At 37.7% G+C, this 18,898-nt stretch overlaps 1 protein-coding gene across 1 annotated transcript; it reads left to right on the top strand.

Moving 5' to 3' along the window:
* The first annotated feature begins 437 nt into the window (after nt 1-437).
* LOC134142839 (pancreatic lipase-related protein 2-like) lies at nt 438-18,768 on the top strand. The gene is made up of 12 exons (XM_062580386.1): nt 438-486; nt 1,987-2,141; nt 4,351-4,476; nt 5,755-5,889; nt 7,008-7,116; nt 8,313-8,432; nt 8,524-8,646; nt 10,804-10,919; nt 12,423-12,552; nt 13,948-14,059; nt 17,591-17,758; nt 18,606-18,768. Exons 1-12 carry the CDS (start codon nt 438-440, stop codon nt 18,766-18,768), a joined length of 1,506 nt encoding a protein of 501 aa, XP_062436370.1.
* Nucleotides 18,769-18,898: the final 130 nt, after the last annotated feature.

The following is an 18,898-nucleotide window of genomic DNA, read 5'->3' as shown; positions in this document are numbered from 1 at the left end:
GTGTGCGCCTTCATTCTTTAAAATACAATCACTGAATAGCAAATCTGAGTAACTTTTCTATTAAATAGTAAAAGAAACTTCAATTCTGAAAAAAAATGCTATTGCAATTCACTAAAATCACATTTGTTTGCCCATAAATTGCAGTGCTAAATAATAAAAAAAAAGCTTTGTGCGTCAAGGCAAGGAAGACAATCTTTAAGAGATGCTCAGAGGATATCCTACGTACTCAAAATCTCCATTGCAAACAAAAAGAATTCCAAAGGTATTTCCTTGAAATCTTTAAAGAAATACTGATTCTTTAGGATTTCACTCATAAAATGTCTGAATTATGCTACAATCAATAAGATATAATTTTTGTTAATGGATTGAGGCAACTCTTAGTTGAATTCCATATTCTATTTTTAATTAAATTGGAATTGTGTTCTTCTTTGCTTTAGATGTTTACAGTATGGATTACTGCTCTTTCTCTTCTTGATGCAGCCGGAGGTAAGACACATATAAAGACAAAGACAATGAACAGTAAAAGTTGTGTGCAGCTTATGCCAGAATAGCTATATTTTAGAAAATGGTCATGCTTTGGAAATGATTTTTTTCATTATGATTAATGAGTTCTGTAATGTGTTTGTCATATTTAACCCCCTACTCTTTATTTCTGTAAAGGTTTCTGTACATAGTGAACAGAATGGGAACTAGCAAAGTATTGCTATATAGGGATTGGCAGTAAAATTCTCCCAGAACTGTTCTCCCTACCCACCAAATAAATATTGCTACTAAACATTAGCTATTGATACTAAAAATATAGGTACAACTTTTGTAGTGCCAGACTAGGCACTTGTTCTTCACAGCGCTACACAGAGAATAAGAAAGCGATCCTGGCTTCGTAGATAGGAAAGAAGAGATCAACAGAGACAGACACACAGAGACAACACAGGGAAACAAACACAATCCCAAAGTTCGCTGGCATCAGTGGAAATGCCCTTTGAAAATAATTGAATCACTTGTGTAGTTTTAAACTAAAGCTCCATAATGCCGAAAATATGCCTAAAATAATGCCTAAAAATCTCCCTTGGCCTAAATGTGTTTCTAGTGTATATCACACTACCCCTGCCTTTTTATAGAGTTATGAATAAGGTAAGCCATGATTAGTTGCATTAAAAATGACCACTTGATTACAACATTTTCTCATTGTTTTCAGTATTTTTTAATAGCAATAAAAATTATGAGGAGTTTCACAACTACAGTGCTATAATGGTAGGTAAAGATGACATTTTAATGGCAGTATCCATACTTGCATCACTGTTGTATTAAAGCCACAGTAGAAACTGAGAAACTAGTCTGTCAGTCACAGACCACACTTCGATAGTCTCTAGGCTTCCACTAAAATTCCACTTTATTGCTTCTATTAAAATCTTATGATGATAAAAGGATAAGGGAAATGTTTAATGTAAGATGTAGAGACATCACAGGTACATATTCTAATGCTGTGTTTTCTTTCCTTCATGAATTATTGCATGAGAAATAACAATTTAGATAACTCCAGAAACATTAGCTCTAATTTGAAAGACTTCTCTGAGCCAACAGCAATAATCTGATTTGTTCCCAGGATACATACAGGGCCAAGACTTCACTGTCTTTTTCCAACAGCTGCATTAACAATATGTTTTACAAAATAAATCTTGCATTCTGCTCTGTTCACCAAACAGACCTCTACAGTTCATCAGGAACAGCAGTCTTTAATTCCAGGTCCCTGCTATATTCAGTGGGATGCTACCTCATGCCTTGTACATTCATAGTTTGGTTTCCATTTCCTTTCCATTGACTTGGATTATTGGGGGCAGCCACAAACGCCCAACTGAACCCCTTTAGAAAGTGAACTTAGGCGCCATTCTAATTTGAATCAACTGATTTAAAATTTCCTTATAAAGTTGGGGCAGCCTAAGCTACATTAATTTCCAAAGTACTAACTTTTTTCTCTGTGTTCCCCAGGAAAGCAAGTCTGCTACAAAAGGCTTGGATGCTTTACAGATAATCCACCTTGGTCTGGGACTCCAGAAAGACTACTGGCAGGCTTGCCTAGCTCTCTAGGAGCTGTGAATACCAATTTCCTGCTATACACTAGAGACAACATCATGAAATATCAAGTAAGAAACTGCTTTGTTTTAAACACTGACAGTACACTATGCATTCAAGAAATAATACAGCTTGGTTTTTTTTCTTTGATTTTTTTTCTCACAAGTCTCAGAAAAGGCCTCAAGCCTATCTTATACACTCAATGAACAGTACATGCCAATTTTCTTTTATCTCACTTTTCTTCATTTCAGCTGTCTTACAGACCAGGTATATTTACAACATATTAATTATGGCCTTCTAATTCATCTGAGGTATTTTGGATACATTTCATACACTTCTCCATAAGCAAATGGCTCAAATTCCATTTCAGTTATACGATTATAGTGCTAGAGCCAGGGAAGACACTGAATAGGAAAGATAGCAGTTTTGATTCTTCTATGTCTCCAGCCTAAAAAACATTTCCAGGCCAAAACACAAGACTTAAGGTTGTAGTTCACACACACGATCACTAGGTCCTCTGAACTACATATCGTTGCTCTCAGAAGCTCTGCTTGCGTGCTGAAAACAGTTAGCCCTAACAGCAGAAAGATAGTAAGGAGGAAGATTAGAAGAGAAATAATGTTCAACAGAGAAGGAATGGATAATGGGAGGAAAAATTAAAGAAAGCTTAGAAAGGAAAAGCAGATCCTAAGGAAAAAAGCACAGGAGAGAATGAAACCATATGTGGAAAAGGAAGGAAATAATAACTCAAAAAGAGAATGAAAGGGGGATGGATAGAGAAAGAAAAGACACAAATATTAAATACTTTTTTTCAAGAGTGGGACTGAAAGAAAATGGAGACTAGAAACTAAAGAAAAAGCCATGGTAAGGTACAGCATAGAGAGGGCCTGGAGGCTTCTCTTGAAGAGATCAGAGCCAAGCTAGCTCTTCATGGAGATGCATCAGGCAGTCACAGCAAGCCGACTGGGGTGTAGCTCTAGAGCCAGCTCTGCTTAAGTGGTGTAGACACAGCAGACTGGAGCTACATGGAAGGAAAAAGAAAAAGGGAGAGGGTATCTGCAACACCTGCAAATTAGTGGTAGTGAGAGGAAACTATGGATTGTAACAGAGCACAAAGGAGTAGATGAAAGGAGTTTGCAGCACCGCGCAGGTGGGAATAAATGAGAATATATCAAAAGACATGAGCAGTGTCTCAGCCTTTTCCTTTAAAGATCAGCAAGCACTGGGAAAAGTTTGCATCAAAATATACACCTGACCTTGAGAAGCTGGAGGTGTCTGGACTGAGCTCATTCATAGCACATTCCACAACATTGTGGATTACTCTGGTGACAGAAATAACCCATCAGAGAGTGTGAGTTTTACTTGGAAAAAGAGCAAGGAAAAATAAAGTAATGTAATGATAAGGAAAACAAGAGGTTTGAGATTTGTTGTTGTTTGCTTACGATATATGTAAAAGGCTTCAAAGGTTTTTTTGTATATATAAATGGCAGGCAGAAATAGTGGCAATTTTAAATGATTTCTCCTTTTTATGAGTTACCTCCGAAAAAGTCATAATCAGCTGAACATCTTTAACTGAGGCAGCCTGTGATGTTTGTTGTGTCTTTTAATTTTAATCAAATTTCCACAGTAGGTGAGATATGTGTTAATTATTACACTACATTCCCTTTTGGCATACTGAATTTTTTATGCTTAGCAAACCATAACAAAAAGTAAATAACAGCCTAAGTTTTAAAACAAGAAAGTATTCAGAACTTTTTAAAGCAAAAGTCCCTCTCAATAGAAACAACAATACCGGAGTCTCTGATCTTATAAGTCTAGTGGTTTTTTCATGCTGTTTGAACTATCTTTAAGAATAAATATAAATAAGCTTAGAGATAAACATCTTGTCTACAATTAAAAGAAAGTAAAATGGAAAAGAAAAAGAAAAATTCAAAGTCATCTGCACAGTAATCTGTAGATAGTATTTTTGTATTTCTATGGCTAATTCTGATAAATCCTCATAATTATGTGGTATGTCATATCAGCAAATCTCAAAGCATTGTGCCAAGAATGCCAAAATCATCAGTTCAATTAATAAACAGAGGAAGTGAATCATGTGTTGAAATGATTAACTGATATCACCCAGTCAAACAGCTTAAGAGTCAGGAACAAGACAAATTTCTTCAGAGTCCAGAACTATGCTCCCACTATTGGGATACTCTGTCCCTGTATAAAAATATTCACTAGTACAGAGCATTCACATTGTTTTTGTTTTTGTTTTTTTTTTTTTTTTTGACACAGAAGATTTCTGCTACAAATCCTTCAACTATCAAAGCTTCAAATTTTCAAATACACAGGAAAACTCGCTTCATTATACATGGCTACCTTGCTGGAGCAGATTTACCCTGGATAGCAGATATGTGCAGGGTATGGTGTGACAATTTAACAATCATTCCAATTGCATTTGAAATTTCAGATCTCCTTCCATCTCCCTTAATCAGCTTATAATTCCCACCTAAAATTTACACCTCTGTTTTCCTGTTAATTCTGGGAATATAGAAGGAAAAAATCTCAGAAGCAAGTTCAGATGACTGCCATCCTGTTCTTCGGTACAAGTATAGTGTACTTCACCCTTCTGCTAACTACCCTTTGCTGAATTCATCTTCACAGTGAAAGCTATAATTAATTGATTTTTTTCAATTCCTTCACAAAAATAAAGACAAAAGTCACTTTTCCAACTCAAGAAAAGGTCAAACTAAACATTTCAGATTGAATAAGGTATTTGATATAATAAAAACAATTTTTTTTAGGTGATTGGTTACACTTCTATTGAAGTACTGAAATTGTTTCAAAATGAAAAATCAAAATATACCCTGCCCTAAGTGGCTAAATGGAATATTTTATTTTGAAAGTATGTATTTGGGGTCTGAACAATTCAACCACATTAACACAAATTTGTGAATCCTTTCAGATGACCCAAGCATATTATTTTTGGAGAACAAAGGTTGGCGAATAAAAGTTGGAGGTACTATCCTCTTTTTCTAACTGTGGTACTGAGATTAAAACTTGATTCCCTAAAGTCAACCAAGATATATGGGCTGGAAAACACAACTGAAACAAGCTATTGTGTGTCTTAATATGAGTGTCCAAACCACTACCTCCATTCTGCCTTCTTGTGTTGATTCTACAGTATTAGTAGGAATAAATATAGTAAAGATGTATCTTTACTAGTCACATAAACAGACAAAGCAGTTGTATATGGCAAGGTTTGAGTTTCTAGGAGACTATTAGGAAAACACACTACTAAAAAAAAGAATCAGGGTAATTTTCCTTTAGAAATGATCATTGGCCAACTCCTGTTCATGTTATATACACCTATCCTCGGTTTATCCCCACTATTCACCACTTGGGTTCAACCTCACTGACAAAGATAACTACTCCATAGACTACTCCATAATAGCCTATTCAACAGACTTTCTGACTATTATCTGTGTCCAGAGATGGGAGCAGGAGAGCAGGAGTGGAGCTCAGAAGAGAATTCTGACAGAAGTAGTTTGTCAGTTCCACAGGTGGGATACAAAAATCAAACCTGTGATAACTAAAGTGAGACCCTCTATTTTAGCAAAATGAATTATTTGTATATGACCTAGAACAGTTGTAATTCACACATGTTTTCTTCTCTTTTCCCATTTTCACACCCACCAGGTCATGTTTCACGTCGAAGATGTGAACTGCATCTTGACTGACTGGACAAGTGGTTCCAGTGGTTTGTACACTGAAGCAGTTAACAACGTCCGCACTGTGGGGGCTGAGCTGACGTATTTTGTGAACCTTCTTGAGGTAAAAGTATCTGTGGGACACGAACACTGGTGTATAGTCCGTATGACAAAGGACATACAAAGGTGGCACTTTTACACTTGGTGCAAAATAGTCAGATGACACAGCTGATAACATTAGGAAAGGTCCCTAATCCTGCAGGAACTGAAGTGCCTATCTCAGTGTCAGACCACAGATAAGCAGGTCGCTAAAAGCTAACAGGTCATAGTTTCTGAAAGTTTTGCTCATAGTGGGCTTTTACAAGGTAAAACAGATTGGAGACTATCTAACAAAATCTGCAAGGCAAATAAAGGAATGTCAAAGAGGGCTAGTAGAAATAAAACATCCCTCTGCGGGTCTCACACACAGTCCTCCTGCTAAAGCTGGAGCAGGGCAGAGGGAAGCGATTCTCCTGTGGCCGCCTGGTGTCAGGCTTCCCCCACAGAAGCACAGCTGAGCCCAGCACCACGAGCAGCACTCACAATCCTCTGCATTTTGCATTACCTATATGGTGGAAGGCAAAGATTAACAACTCTCCTTAGCATAATGGAAACTTTATTTACACAGAGGGTATACCACAGACAAAATCTGAAAACTTTTCTGGCATAGACCACTGTCAAGACCAGAGAGCCAGGCTCAGGACTCAGGACTGAGGGAAATTGGCTCAGTATGAAGAGGTAGCAGGATAATTCACCTGTTTCCACTCTGATGGGGACAATACTATTTTAATGATACTGATGTAAACTACTACCGCCATGTCTTACGGTAGCCCTGTGGTCAGTACAATTTAGAGGAACTACATGCAGGGATTCACTTTTATTCCTTTTCCATCTTGCTGAGGCATAAGGATCTACTCTTGACAGATGTTACTGCCTTCTGGAGGGAAAATATCAGATAGAAAGGGAAGAGCTGTGAACTACTTCTCCACTTCCACACATAGGTACAGAGCCCCCCTCCCATGGCATTAACATTCCAGTCAGGAAAGTTTCTCTCCCCTCCATCACCTGCTCACCTGCTCAGACCAGGATACACAGGACTTGGTAGCAGTCATGACCTAGTAGAGCATGAGGCCTTGATACAGTGCCTCAGGCTTGTATCACCAATTTAACATGCTTCCCCCTCCCTTCCATATATCTTCACAGAAAGACTATGGCTACTCTCCTGCCAAGATTCATTTAATTGGCCATAGTCTTGGAGCACATGTTGCAGGGGAGGCAGGGAGAAGGAAACCTGGCATTGGAAGAATAACAGGTACTGAAGCTATTTCAACTGATAAAACTTAACACTTTCATAGCAGGAGGAACCAATGTAAAGGAGCTGAAGAACCACTTCTGCCTAATAAACCCACAATACAAACTGCACTGCGCAGGAGTTGCCCTATGTAGCAGTATATGGCTGGTATGAATGACTACACATAAATGAAGCCACTTCCCACCACATGCTACACATCTTACATGTTTAGCCTTTCTGAGGGCCATGAATAGTGACTGGAACAGAGTCAGAATAGCTTCATTGTCCCTTCTGTGGCTAAATATAGGTCACTTTGCGAAGGTCACAATATATCTCAGAGAGCACACTACTTATGCTTTTCAGTAATATTAAAGAACAAGAGCAAAACACTGTATTATATGTGGAGTAAAAGATTTATAAACATTTGCACCTTATTACTATTTTTTTTCTTTTAAAATCTACTCTATCATGACTTTTCTGCAGTTCAGAAGATTGGAAATCTGAAATTAAAAATTAAAACATATATCTGATATGTTAAGATAAGACAATAAATAGCCCTGGACACCCTTAGAAAGAAGACAGTCATTAGCTCCATAGCTATACAGAGAGATGCAGCATCACAATAAGTCCATGCATCACTTTTTTAACGTCTCAGTATTTTCTACTTCCCTTTCTCCTACAGTCAGTTCTTCTATTTGCATGTACATTGCTTTGACTGAGCTATATACACTTTGAGCTATATACACATTTGACTGAGCTATGTGTAGTGAAATAAATAATTTAGGGAAGCAGGATCTGAATGCTAGTGATTTGGTCTCAAGAAGAGCCGACTGACACTGAATAACTAAAATTTTCAACCAAACTTTTTTGCAACTAAAAATAGATTTTTGACCAAATGAAAATTCTAGGCTTCATACCTTTCACTAATGTGCAACCCTTCCTGCACTTCTTCTGACACTTTTCCCCCAAAATAAGCCAAACATTTTCTCACCAGTGTTCTAATATGCTGCAAAGCCTCCAGCCACCTTCTATTAAAATCCTGCATGTTTTGCTGTCTTTCATACATCCAGATCAACATTACATTGGGAGCACTAAATGGAATTTTATACATGGAGTATCAGTGAAAATACAATGACATACACTGTATGCACATCAAATGTGATGAGATACAGATACCATGTTGTTTACACAATCAGCTGCATCTCCATTTTATTTAGGTTTGGATCCAGCTGGACCTCTTTTCCAGCATACATCAACAATGGATAGGCTGGATCCTTCAGATGCAAAATTTGTTGATATAATTCACACTCATGCTGGTCATCTGTTTTTCGACTTTGGTAAGTTTTGCATAGGGAAACAACATCTACACTGAACTTTGCCATGGCCTTTCAGAAAGTAATCAGCCTTGAAACATTTTACATATTTCAGCTCCAGGGATTCTTCGGCCTTGTGGTCACCTGGATTTTTACCCAAATGGTGGGAAGAAAATGCCAGGATGCAAGGAACTTCGTGCACCTCCTGCAACTCGGAATATCAATGATCTTATGAGAGGTAAATATATTTTAAAGGAATAACACCTCCCTACAAGTTAGTTTAAAATACAGACTAGGTGGAGATAAAGCTTGCTGGATCTAAATCTTCCTTATATACAGATTTGGAGTAAGGAGAAATGATCAAATATGAAATACTGCCTGTGAAAGACCCTCTGCTTTCCTTGTATACAGATGAGAACTTCAGTTAAAACATACAGATTTCTTTATCACAACCTGTTTTTGAGAGTCTTCCACTATGCTAACTAACTGATTTCAGTGGGAATTCCATGCATGAAGGACTGGTAGAATTTCATTCAAGTGTATTCTCCAAATTAGAATTTTAAATCTGAATTTCCCTTTTCCCTAGGAAGACCTCAGTCCCAATGTTACTGGGGCTAGACATACTCATCCATGCCATCAACAGCTTTAGTGTCCTCAAAGAGAACAGCGCAAGGTCAAAAATATAGAATATAATAAAATGACTACCGCACTGATAGTTCCTCATATTCTTCAAAGAATGACAAACAATTAATTATAATTCTCATGGGATCCAGTACAATAGATCCACAAAATCCTGTCTTCTGGTCCTAACCTACAGAAATGTCTGTTATTCATAGTTAAATGTTTTGAAATTTCTATCTATAGTTAAGTAGCTAGCTTTCAAAAATGACCTGTCTTTTCCTTTGCTAATTTTAGAAGTGATTTGGGAACTTAATAACAAAGCAGACTCTAGTGAACAGGGGCAGATGGAGGGGAGTGTTCATGCAGTTCCTAAAAGTAGTAACAACCTTAACTCCTGCCTCTCTTTTAAACCTTACTTTGTGCATATTTCTTCTGTCTGATAATATTTATGCTTTTATGTATAAAGTGCTTTAGAAATACTACTTAGTAACTTCTCCCTGTGGCTTTTGATATGGTAGGAAAAGGAGGATTATGATACTGTTATATAGATGTTAAGTGACTTTAGCACTAGTACAAGGTAAGCCAATCATGAAAGCTGAGATTTTTAAAGTTAAAAGCAAAGACCCTTCTCAGTTGGATTAGAAGAAGGAACTATAAAGTAAGCATACCCAGGACGATCCATATCACTTTAAAGAAACAGAGACAAAAATATCTTTCAAAGACTTTTTTTTGTTCTTATGTAAAGAGCAATATATATCAACCGTTCAATACCCACTTACTTTAAGTATACCCAGGTCTTACTTTAAGATGCATAAATATTGACAGTGGATGAAATCCTGATTTCACTACAGTCTGCCAGCTCACAATTACTTCAGTGCCTCCAGGACTTCACTCTAATTGGATGAGGCTTCTTTTTCACACTGAAGTAAAACAGCCTATTTTTACACAGTCTAACTTCAGTACATTGTGCTTTGATAAAAGAGAGTCTTCAGAGACACTGAAGACAATAGCTGTAGCAAAGGACCTGTAAATAAAGTCTCAAAAGCACATTCTTCTTCCCAGCACTGAGTGCTTATAAATTTCACTCTGAAAGGAAAATATACTTGTTTCAAATAATTCTGACAAAATCAAGGACAAACTGCCAAACATCTTGCTGTTTAGAGCATTTCACAACATCACCAATGTCAAATGACTGTAGATTTTCTACAGCTTAAAAACAGTGAAAGCCACTGAAGTTACAACAATTACTACGATTATCTTGAATTCCAGAAATGAGTGGAAATTATGGTTTTACAAAATACCATGTTGTAATAATGCTAAGCAAATGACAACTACTTCATGGCAACTATTATATGCTTTGCAAATGCTGTACCTATGAATTATTCCAGTCTTTAAAATATCAAAGGGAAATTCTGCAAAGTCCTTCTCTGTTCTCATGCTAAACTAAAAGCAGTGAAGTACACTTACTAGGACTGGGAGCTGCATGAGTTCTGCATCTCTACCCTTTGAGCTTCTGTATGAGCACCGTGAAACACTTGGCAGATCCGAGCCTAGCTTTCTCTCATCTAAAATGTGTATGTAGCTGCAGGGATACGTTTTGCCATAAAAAAAATAGTTTGCACTTTAAAAGTCTTTTTAATTTTACTATTTTTTTAATCTGAGACTTCACTGTATAAACAAATGCTTTGAGCAAAAAAGACTCATATGTTTTTTTTTAAGGTGGACTTTATGGCTACATATAGCTTTAATCTTTCTTGCCTGGGCTGTTCCCCAGAATACAGGTCTTTTGGATGTGGACATAAAAGAAGTCTCCAGTATTATGCTGAAAGTATTATCATTCCAAATGGATTTGTTGGGTATCAGTGTGAAACATACCAAGATTTTGTATCAGTAAGTATCAGGTGCATATTTAGCTGAGGGGCTCTAAGAAGGTTATAGCACTTTTCAATTAAAACATCCTGGGATAGTTTCTACACTCCAGGTCATGCGATGGCTATGCAGACCCACTCACTATCCTTATCCAGATCATAGCCCAGCACAGGGCAAAAAAGAAATGCAACAAAACCAAAAGAAAATCGAGGAGAACCTGAGGACAGCAAGTATACACACTAAAAGGAGGTATAAAGAGGGAGATGAAGAGTTAAGAGGTGAATATGAGACAATGGCTGGGCTCACATTTTGCGTAGGTCAGCAGTAAGGGACACCCTGGCTAAAGGAAGACCATTTAAACCAGTGCCTGATAACCCTTGTGGAACATCAAGAGCTGTCACAGAGCACAGTCTCTGGATTTCATAAGTGTTTAAACATTTGTACAAACAATAAAAAACCACAGTATTTAGATGAGGGAAGACAAATATTTATATAGCACAGCAGTGTTTACATGCACAAAACCCCTAGGTATCACAAGAAAGCAGACAATTCAACTTCCTGGTATTTCTTGCCTGATGTAACTGGGCTTTTAGTAGACAGATTCTGGCAATGCAATTGGAGACTAGACAAGGAGGAAATACTTGAGATTCATTTCCAACTACTTTCAAAAGGAATGATTACAACACTTTTGAAATGTTGTTATTCCTTGCAGCAATGCTGCAACATACCTCGAAAGTTTGATGTAACTCAGGACTTGAATTAAAACCAGAACTCTGTGCAATTTACTTTTGAGAGGAAAAAGATTTTGTCAGTTGCAGAATAAATAAGTGATGACGATCATTTAGCCTTTTATTCATCTAGTGCCCAAACAGCCAAAGATCCACAAATATCACTTCTTAAAACAGTACCTCCCAAATATCAAAATTCAAAAATCTGAAAATTAAGGCTGTTTTTTTTAACTGAAAAAAAAAATCACTTGCTCTGAAGATTTACACATTCCTTTTCTTTTTCTAATGGACATCAAGGTCTTGATCCCAATGTTCAATCTACAGTTAGATTAATTTCTTTGAAATTCCGCATGGGTATAAAGGCTAAATAGGAGACAAAACATATTCCAATATGAGGCTACAAGCTTAAATATTCCTAAACTTAACATGGTTACGCACCCTATAAAAATTAACAAACTTAACCTTTCAATGGGCCCCATGAAAGAGAAATATACTATCTGTATTTTACAGAATAGGAAGTAATGCACAGTACACATCAGGGTTTAAGGAACTGAGTTAGGTTTTCAACATGATTTTTCTGATTTTCAACTTCCTGAATTAAACAGACTGACTATCTCAGCTCCTTTTTCCACTACGCCAAGAAATATTGAATATATGACCTGAACTCAGAAACAGGTACCTTTTCAAAAAGATACATTTTAGCTGGGAAAAATAGCTGAAATATACCCTAATTTTTGATACTTTAGAATTGGTATTAAAATAGATAGCCTTTTGTAACAGCTTTTTATTCCTCCAGGGAGCCTGCTTCCCATGTCCCGAGGAAGGATGCCCACTGATGGGTCATTATGCTGATAAGTTTTCACATAAAACTGAGAAAGAACAGCAAAAGGTTTTTTTAAATACAGGGCCCCTCCCTCCATACTCTCGTAAGTGCTCATTTTGGGTGATGTAAATAATGCTCATTTCTAAAGTAACAATGAATTCTATACAAACAAATATCTCACTCAGCTACAGAAATCCACTACAGTTAGTGAGCAGAGCTCAGTATAAAATTTGGAGTTTCGTGTATGTTAGGAATATGCATTACCAACATTATCCAGGAAATGCTAAGATAATTACAGAAACAGATCAACTGATGGTGACCTCTTTTAAGTTAAAAGCTCTCCTAAATTTTGTTAATATGCAATAGGCAATGACTTTGAAAATTCAGTAATGCTGTAGGTAGGAAGAGATTATGCTGAAAGCACAAACTTTCAAAGTAAAAAGTTAATTACTGTCATTGAAAAAATGTATAAAACTAGATGATTTCAGGGTATTTTTGCAAAGCTCATCAAGTCAAAATGACAGGGAGTCATAAGGATCTATCGTTTTAATTGTGAAGCAGCCACAGAACTGGGAAATTAGAAAATTCATAAATAAGCTATTATTCATCATAGATGAGGAACTTCAAGCGCCATAAATGAGATAGGGTCTTTGAGGACCTTATTCACTAAATACTAGAATATGAAAACAAAATTAAGAAAAAAAATCACATTTTGATGAATCACATCATCAAAAACGAAAACAAAATGAATTTGAACGCAGAGAAATTAACCATTTCCTCAATCTGAATGAATACACTGATTTCAATATCTAAAAACTGTTGAGCTTATATAAACTATAACCTAAAACCAAATATAATTTTTTGAAGTAGGTGAAGAGACTCTCCCTTTAATAGCCCAAATTAAAGCCAGTGTAAAATCTTTCCAAACCCTGTTATTTGAAAATAATATTTACTACTGCATATTAGGCCCTGCATCTGGTTTGGAAAGACAAGACAGGCTCTTCTGAGCAGTTAACAGGTATTAAAAAAAACCTTGAACACTGTAGATCAGGACCATTCTTGAAATGTTGCCAACTTTGTTTAATACACCTTTAACAACACAGTAGGTCCGTGGACATCACTTCATAATTCAGAGCTAACATGCTACCCATGAGGCCCTCCAAATTGCTTTTAAGTGTAAGAAATTATGAAGTTAATACTGAGGCCAAGTGGAAGAGCAAAGTATAGTATTGACCTCTGCAGATTTAATTCTCAGCATAGCCAGCAGGCTGGCAAAGGCTGGATCTATGATTTAGACCAGTGTCAAGCTAATTGGTATTATCAGAAAGCCCTGTAGAACTAACATTTGCCTTAATAGAGAGAGTGACATTTTGTTTGCTCATGTGCTCATTTGTACAATCCTCTCCTCCCCCTGAAAAACACTGAAACATATGAAACACTTTACCATTAGGAAAGAAATCTCTGCACACCCATAATTTATTTCATTTTGTTTTGAAAGGCTGGCGAAAAGAGATACGCGTCAGAGTGGCTGCAACAGAAACCATGAAGGGAAATATAGATGTAGCCTTGACTGGAACTAACGGGATCAGGAGAAAATACACAATCGACAAGTAAGTTTAACATGACAGTTGAAAAAAATGACTCTAACAACATTATTATTTTGAATGCATGCATGCTATTTTTACATCTCATTTTATTTGACCTTACCTGTGATTTACCCTGGTAGTTAAAGTAGCTGATAAGTGATCAAAGTTCCTCATGCTACAGATTGAAGCTAAAATATGCTTGCTGAATTTTCTTGCTCTGCATTTTCTTTTCTGAGGATGACAATTAGCATAGCCTAGAGGGCAAGAACAAAGAGGCTTGTGACCTGAGAACAGGCTACTTCTTGGTTCAAATACGTCATTTGGTGATCTTCCTTGAGAAGACAGAAAAGAGTTCTATGATGTACAATCATTTAAAATCACCCCTCCTCTAGGGAATATGAAACAGCAAGTAAGAAAGTTGCACCTTGCTTAAGAATTGCACTGGGATCTGAAATTCCTGTCCACTTAACCTGGCCTTTCCCAGTAAATATGAATTTACATCTAATAAATTCATTGTTGTCAAGAGTACAGTCTAAGTATTGTAAAACCAACTTTATCTGTGTTGGGACATTACCCTCTCACCGGTCTATACCAGAAATACATTTGGTTGCAAATACAGTGATACAACTACAGGTAATTTATGTGTTAATTTCATACTGTAATATGCATTCAACTGTAATGAGCACAGATTCCACAGAAGGCAGGGATATAAACTAGAATAAATCTGTTGCCAACACAGATGAAGACTGTACTAACTAATCTAGTGTTATCATCTTGAAAGGCACAGAAAGTTAAACAACTAGCACATCTGCATGCCTTTGTAGATCCCCTCTGATTAACTATCTGCTTCTTAGATACTAACATGCATAGTCTTTGGATTGATAGGTTGAAAACTCATTTCTGAAGTGGTATCCAGAATAACGTTCCTGCATAGCAGGAATAGTGTTCCCTCTGCTCAGTAGTGACTACTACAGACACTATGTTGCTTTAAGCAGTTTTCCTAGATGGCAACTGGCCCACAGATTTCAAGCAAAGGGGAAAAAATGACAATTACTCCTCAGAATTCCTTCCTAGTATTCAGGATCAATCATGCTGGGAAAGATGTGATAGCCTCAACACAACCTTGATCGCTTCAGTGAAGATTGCAACACTGATTCGAAGGAAGAAATCAGTCAAAACATCAACAGGACATTCCTTCCTAATCCATAATGATTAAGGAAAAAGGCATGATACGTATGTTTTTCAATCTTCCCTTAAATTTGCCAGAGAAAAGACAGCTAAAAATGCTCTAGATGTTTAAATCTTGCATAATCCATGGCAAAGGCTGTGTGAATACAGAGCAGCCAGCACTGATTTGCTAGGAATTATACTATTCATAAGCTCTTTCTCTAACCTAAAAACCATTAGCAGTACCCTTAAGAGATCAGCTGGCTTCCTTTTCTTATACTCCTGTTAGAATTCTCCCATGCCCACTTAAGTTGTATATCATTTCATATTTGAAATTATTACAAATCTATAAGGTGTTATAACCTACTTATTCTCACTGAGGTCAAAGGAGAGAATTGCAATCAACTTTTAGTCCAATGTCTTTCTTATGTATATTCAAATGTTGCATGCATGATCTTCCTATTTATCACTCACTCAGATTATTTTTCTCTCACATAAGGATTACAGTACTTGCCCACATGACAGGACTGTTGTAAAGTTTAATTACTTGTCTGTTGAGTATTTCAAGACTTTTGGTTGATCTACATCATGTTAAGTGCAGGTTATTACTACTGCACACTGCTACTACATTTCCATCCAGCCTCCAGCTAGTTCCTGAGTTTGCAATTTCAAAGAGAAAGATGTATTTCACTGCCCACTAAGATTTCAGGAATTAGCCTGGCAAGTGCTTCAGCAATGCTTCCTGTGTTTTCAAAGCACACAGAAGAGCTTTTTTTTTCACACAACAGCTATCTAAGCTGTGGAACCTCTTACCCCAGGAAACTTCAACTGCTAAAAGTTGCATGGGCTTGAGAAGAGACTGGACAAGTTCACAGAAGAGACTCAGAGACTCACAGAATCACAGAATGATTGAGGTTGGAAGGGACCTATAGAGATCAGCTAGTCCAAAACCCCTGCTCAAGCAGGGTCACCTAGAGCACCTTGCACAGGATTGAGTCCAGGTGGGTTTTGAGTATTTCCAGAGAAGGAGACTCCACAACCTCTCTGGGCAACCTGTTCCAGGGCTCTGTCACTCTCACAGTTAAGAAGTTTTTCCTCACCTTCAGGCAGAATTTCCTGTGTTTCAATTTGTGCCCATTGCCTCTTGTTTTATCTCTTGGCAGCTGAAAAGAGTCTGGCCCCATCCTTTTGACACCCTTCCTGAAGGTCTTTGTAGACATTGATAAGATCCCCCTCAGTCTTCTCTCCTCCAGGCTGAACAGGCCCTGCTCTTTCCTCATGAGAGAGGTGCTTGAGTCCTCTACCACCTTTGTAGCCCCATGCTGGACTCTCTCCAGTAGATCCATGTCTCTCTTGTACTGGGGATCCCAGAACTGGACACAAGTACTCTAGATGAGGCCTCACAAGGGCTGAGTAGAGAGGCAGCACCACCTCCCTCAACCTGCTGGCAACACTCTTCCTAATGCACCCCAGGAGACCATTGGCCTTCTTGGCCACAAGGGCACATTGCTGGCTCATGGTCAACTTGTTGTCCACCAGCACTCCCAGGTCCTTCTCTGCAAAGCTGCTTCCCAGTAGGTCAGTCCCCAACCTGTACTGGTGCAGGGGGCTTATTCCTCCCTAGGTGCAGGACCCTGCACTTGCCTTTGTCAAACTTTGTGAGGTTCCTCTCCACCCAACTCTCCAGCCTGTCCGGGTCTCTGAATAGCAGCACAGCCTTCCAGTGTATCAGCTACTCCTCCCATTTTGATACCATCAGAAAACTTGCTGAGGAGGCACTCTGTCCCTTCACTCATGTCATTGATGAGTAAGTTGAAATCCATCAAAGACTGACAAATACATAGATACTATCTCTGGATCATGACATTCCAGATCCTCAGATTGTTGGAGGAAGCAAGAGCATTTGGGGAAAATGTTGCTATAAACATTATCTAGACTTAGTTTTCCCACACCTTTTCTTTAACCCAGGCTCTGAGCAAGAACTGGACTACAGGGATGTTTTGTCTGAGCCAGGAGAGCTGTTCCTATTACAATATTGTCCAAATAAATATTTGATGCATTTTACACAGGAAAATTTAAGATCCAAAGGCATTATCACATTGTAACATGACTTCAATAACAATTCAGCAGAGAGGATAGAACTTGATATTTCTGGATTTAAGAGGTGATCCTGTTAAAGCGTACTGTAAAGGTCCTGCCTGAGCAGAAGGACTTGGATCTACATGAGATTTTGAATAATGCAACAAAATTATAAGAATGGTGTTCAGAACTTCTACTCTCATGGCATCCCACCCCTCATCCCTTTTTGCCTAAACTGTTTTAGGTACCAACATTTTCCCTCATTTTTAAAGGACACAGAGCACCGCTTTTGTGCTTTTCCTTTGGCAGGGGAACTTTCAAACCAGGCAACACATATTTGAACTATATTGATACAGAAATTTCTGGGAATATTTCAGAAGTTGAGTTTCTCTGGAAAAAATATCCAGGTCATTTACATAAAGGCTGTATGGGAGCTGAAGAAGTCACAGTAATATCTGGGGAAAATGGAAATCTGTGAGTACACAATCTCATTGTGTTTTGTTCTATGGCTCTGGAAAGAAAAAAAAAAGAAAAAAGGGTAAACACCTTTGCATGATAACACATTCCTAAAAGGAAGTGAGTTTAAGTAATGAAAATAGGAGTCTAATCCACATTTCATGGGAGTACTTGGGTGTTTGGATGACTACAGTTACTCCTGCCAGCTGAATATTGCAGCTGGACTTTCCCAAAGAACAGGACATATCAGATCTGAAATTGTGAGTGGGGGTAGCCCTGCACTGATAAGAAAAGTTTGATCTGGTCTCCTGAACTGCAATTTCACATGCTCATGCTATGTCTACCTTAGTAAGTAGCACAGCACATTATAAGCAGCTCTGCACAGTGAAACATTATACACGTTTTGACAGGGTGCTTTAGATTGTCTATAATCTGATCCCATGGACTGGATATGCACTAGCATCTGAAGTATATTACATACACTGTTGGAGCACATATTTCAGTTTAGTTTTATCCAAAATGAATCCACTTCATATGCTCTGAGATCTCTCTGTCATGTAAACAAAAGTGTGGTAAGTGGGAGCTGAGATACTCTTCAAAAGCACACTTCTTGTCCAAACAAAAATGCTAATGCAGTCTGTACATAACAGTAAATGTATCATAGGTTTGAATAATTATATACTAACCAGTATAAAAAATTCCTTGATAATACATACACGTATTTATATTTTCAGGCTATTAGAACTCATTCGTTGGCCTAACATGAAATAAAAATAGGTTTTTATCTATTATCTGGCGCTGCTGCTATGAAAATGTCACATTGTGCTGCAAAATATTTACTTAAACTTTTCTTTCATTGCCAGGTCTACATTTTGTGGCCACGGACCTGTGCAGTCAAGCATATGGCAAACACTGATACCTTGCTAACTCTTCAACGAGACCACTGTGTTTGCCCAGTGTGGAATGTTCACAGTCTAGAGGAAACATTTTTTTCAGTCAGTGGCAAACCACTAACAAGGTTCCTTCAATAAATATCAAAAATTTCTTCAGCCCTCTACAAAAGTTTTCATAGAATCACAGAATCAGTAAGGTTGGAAGGGACCTCTGGAGATCATCTAGTCCAACCTCCCTGCTCAAGCAGGGTCACCTACAGCATGTTAA

This window comes from Rhea pennata, chromosome 7 (genome assembly GCF_028389875.1).
Source record: "Rhea pennata isolate bPtePen1 chromosome 7, bPtePen1.pri, whole genome shotgun sequence".
In the NCBI taxonomy this organism is placed as follows: Eukaryota; Metazoa; Chordata; class Aves; order Rheiformes; family Rheidae; genus Rhea; species Rhea pennata.
This window is presented reverse-complemented; position numbering and strand designations above follow the sequence as displayed.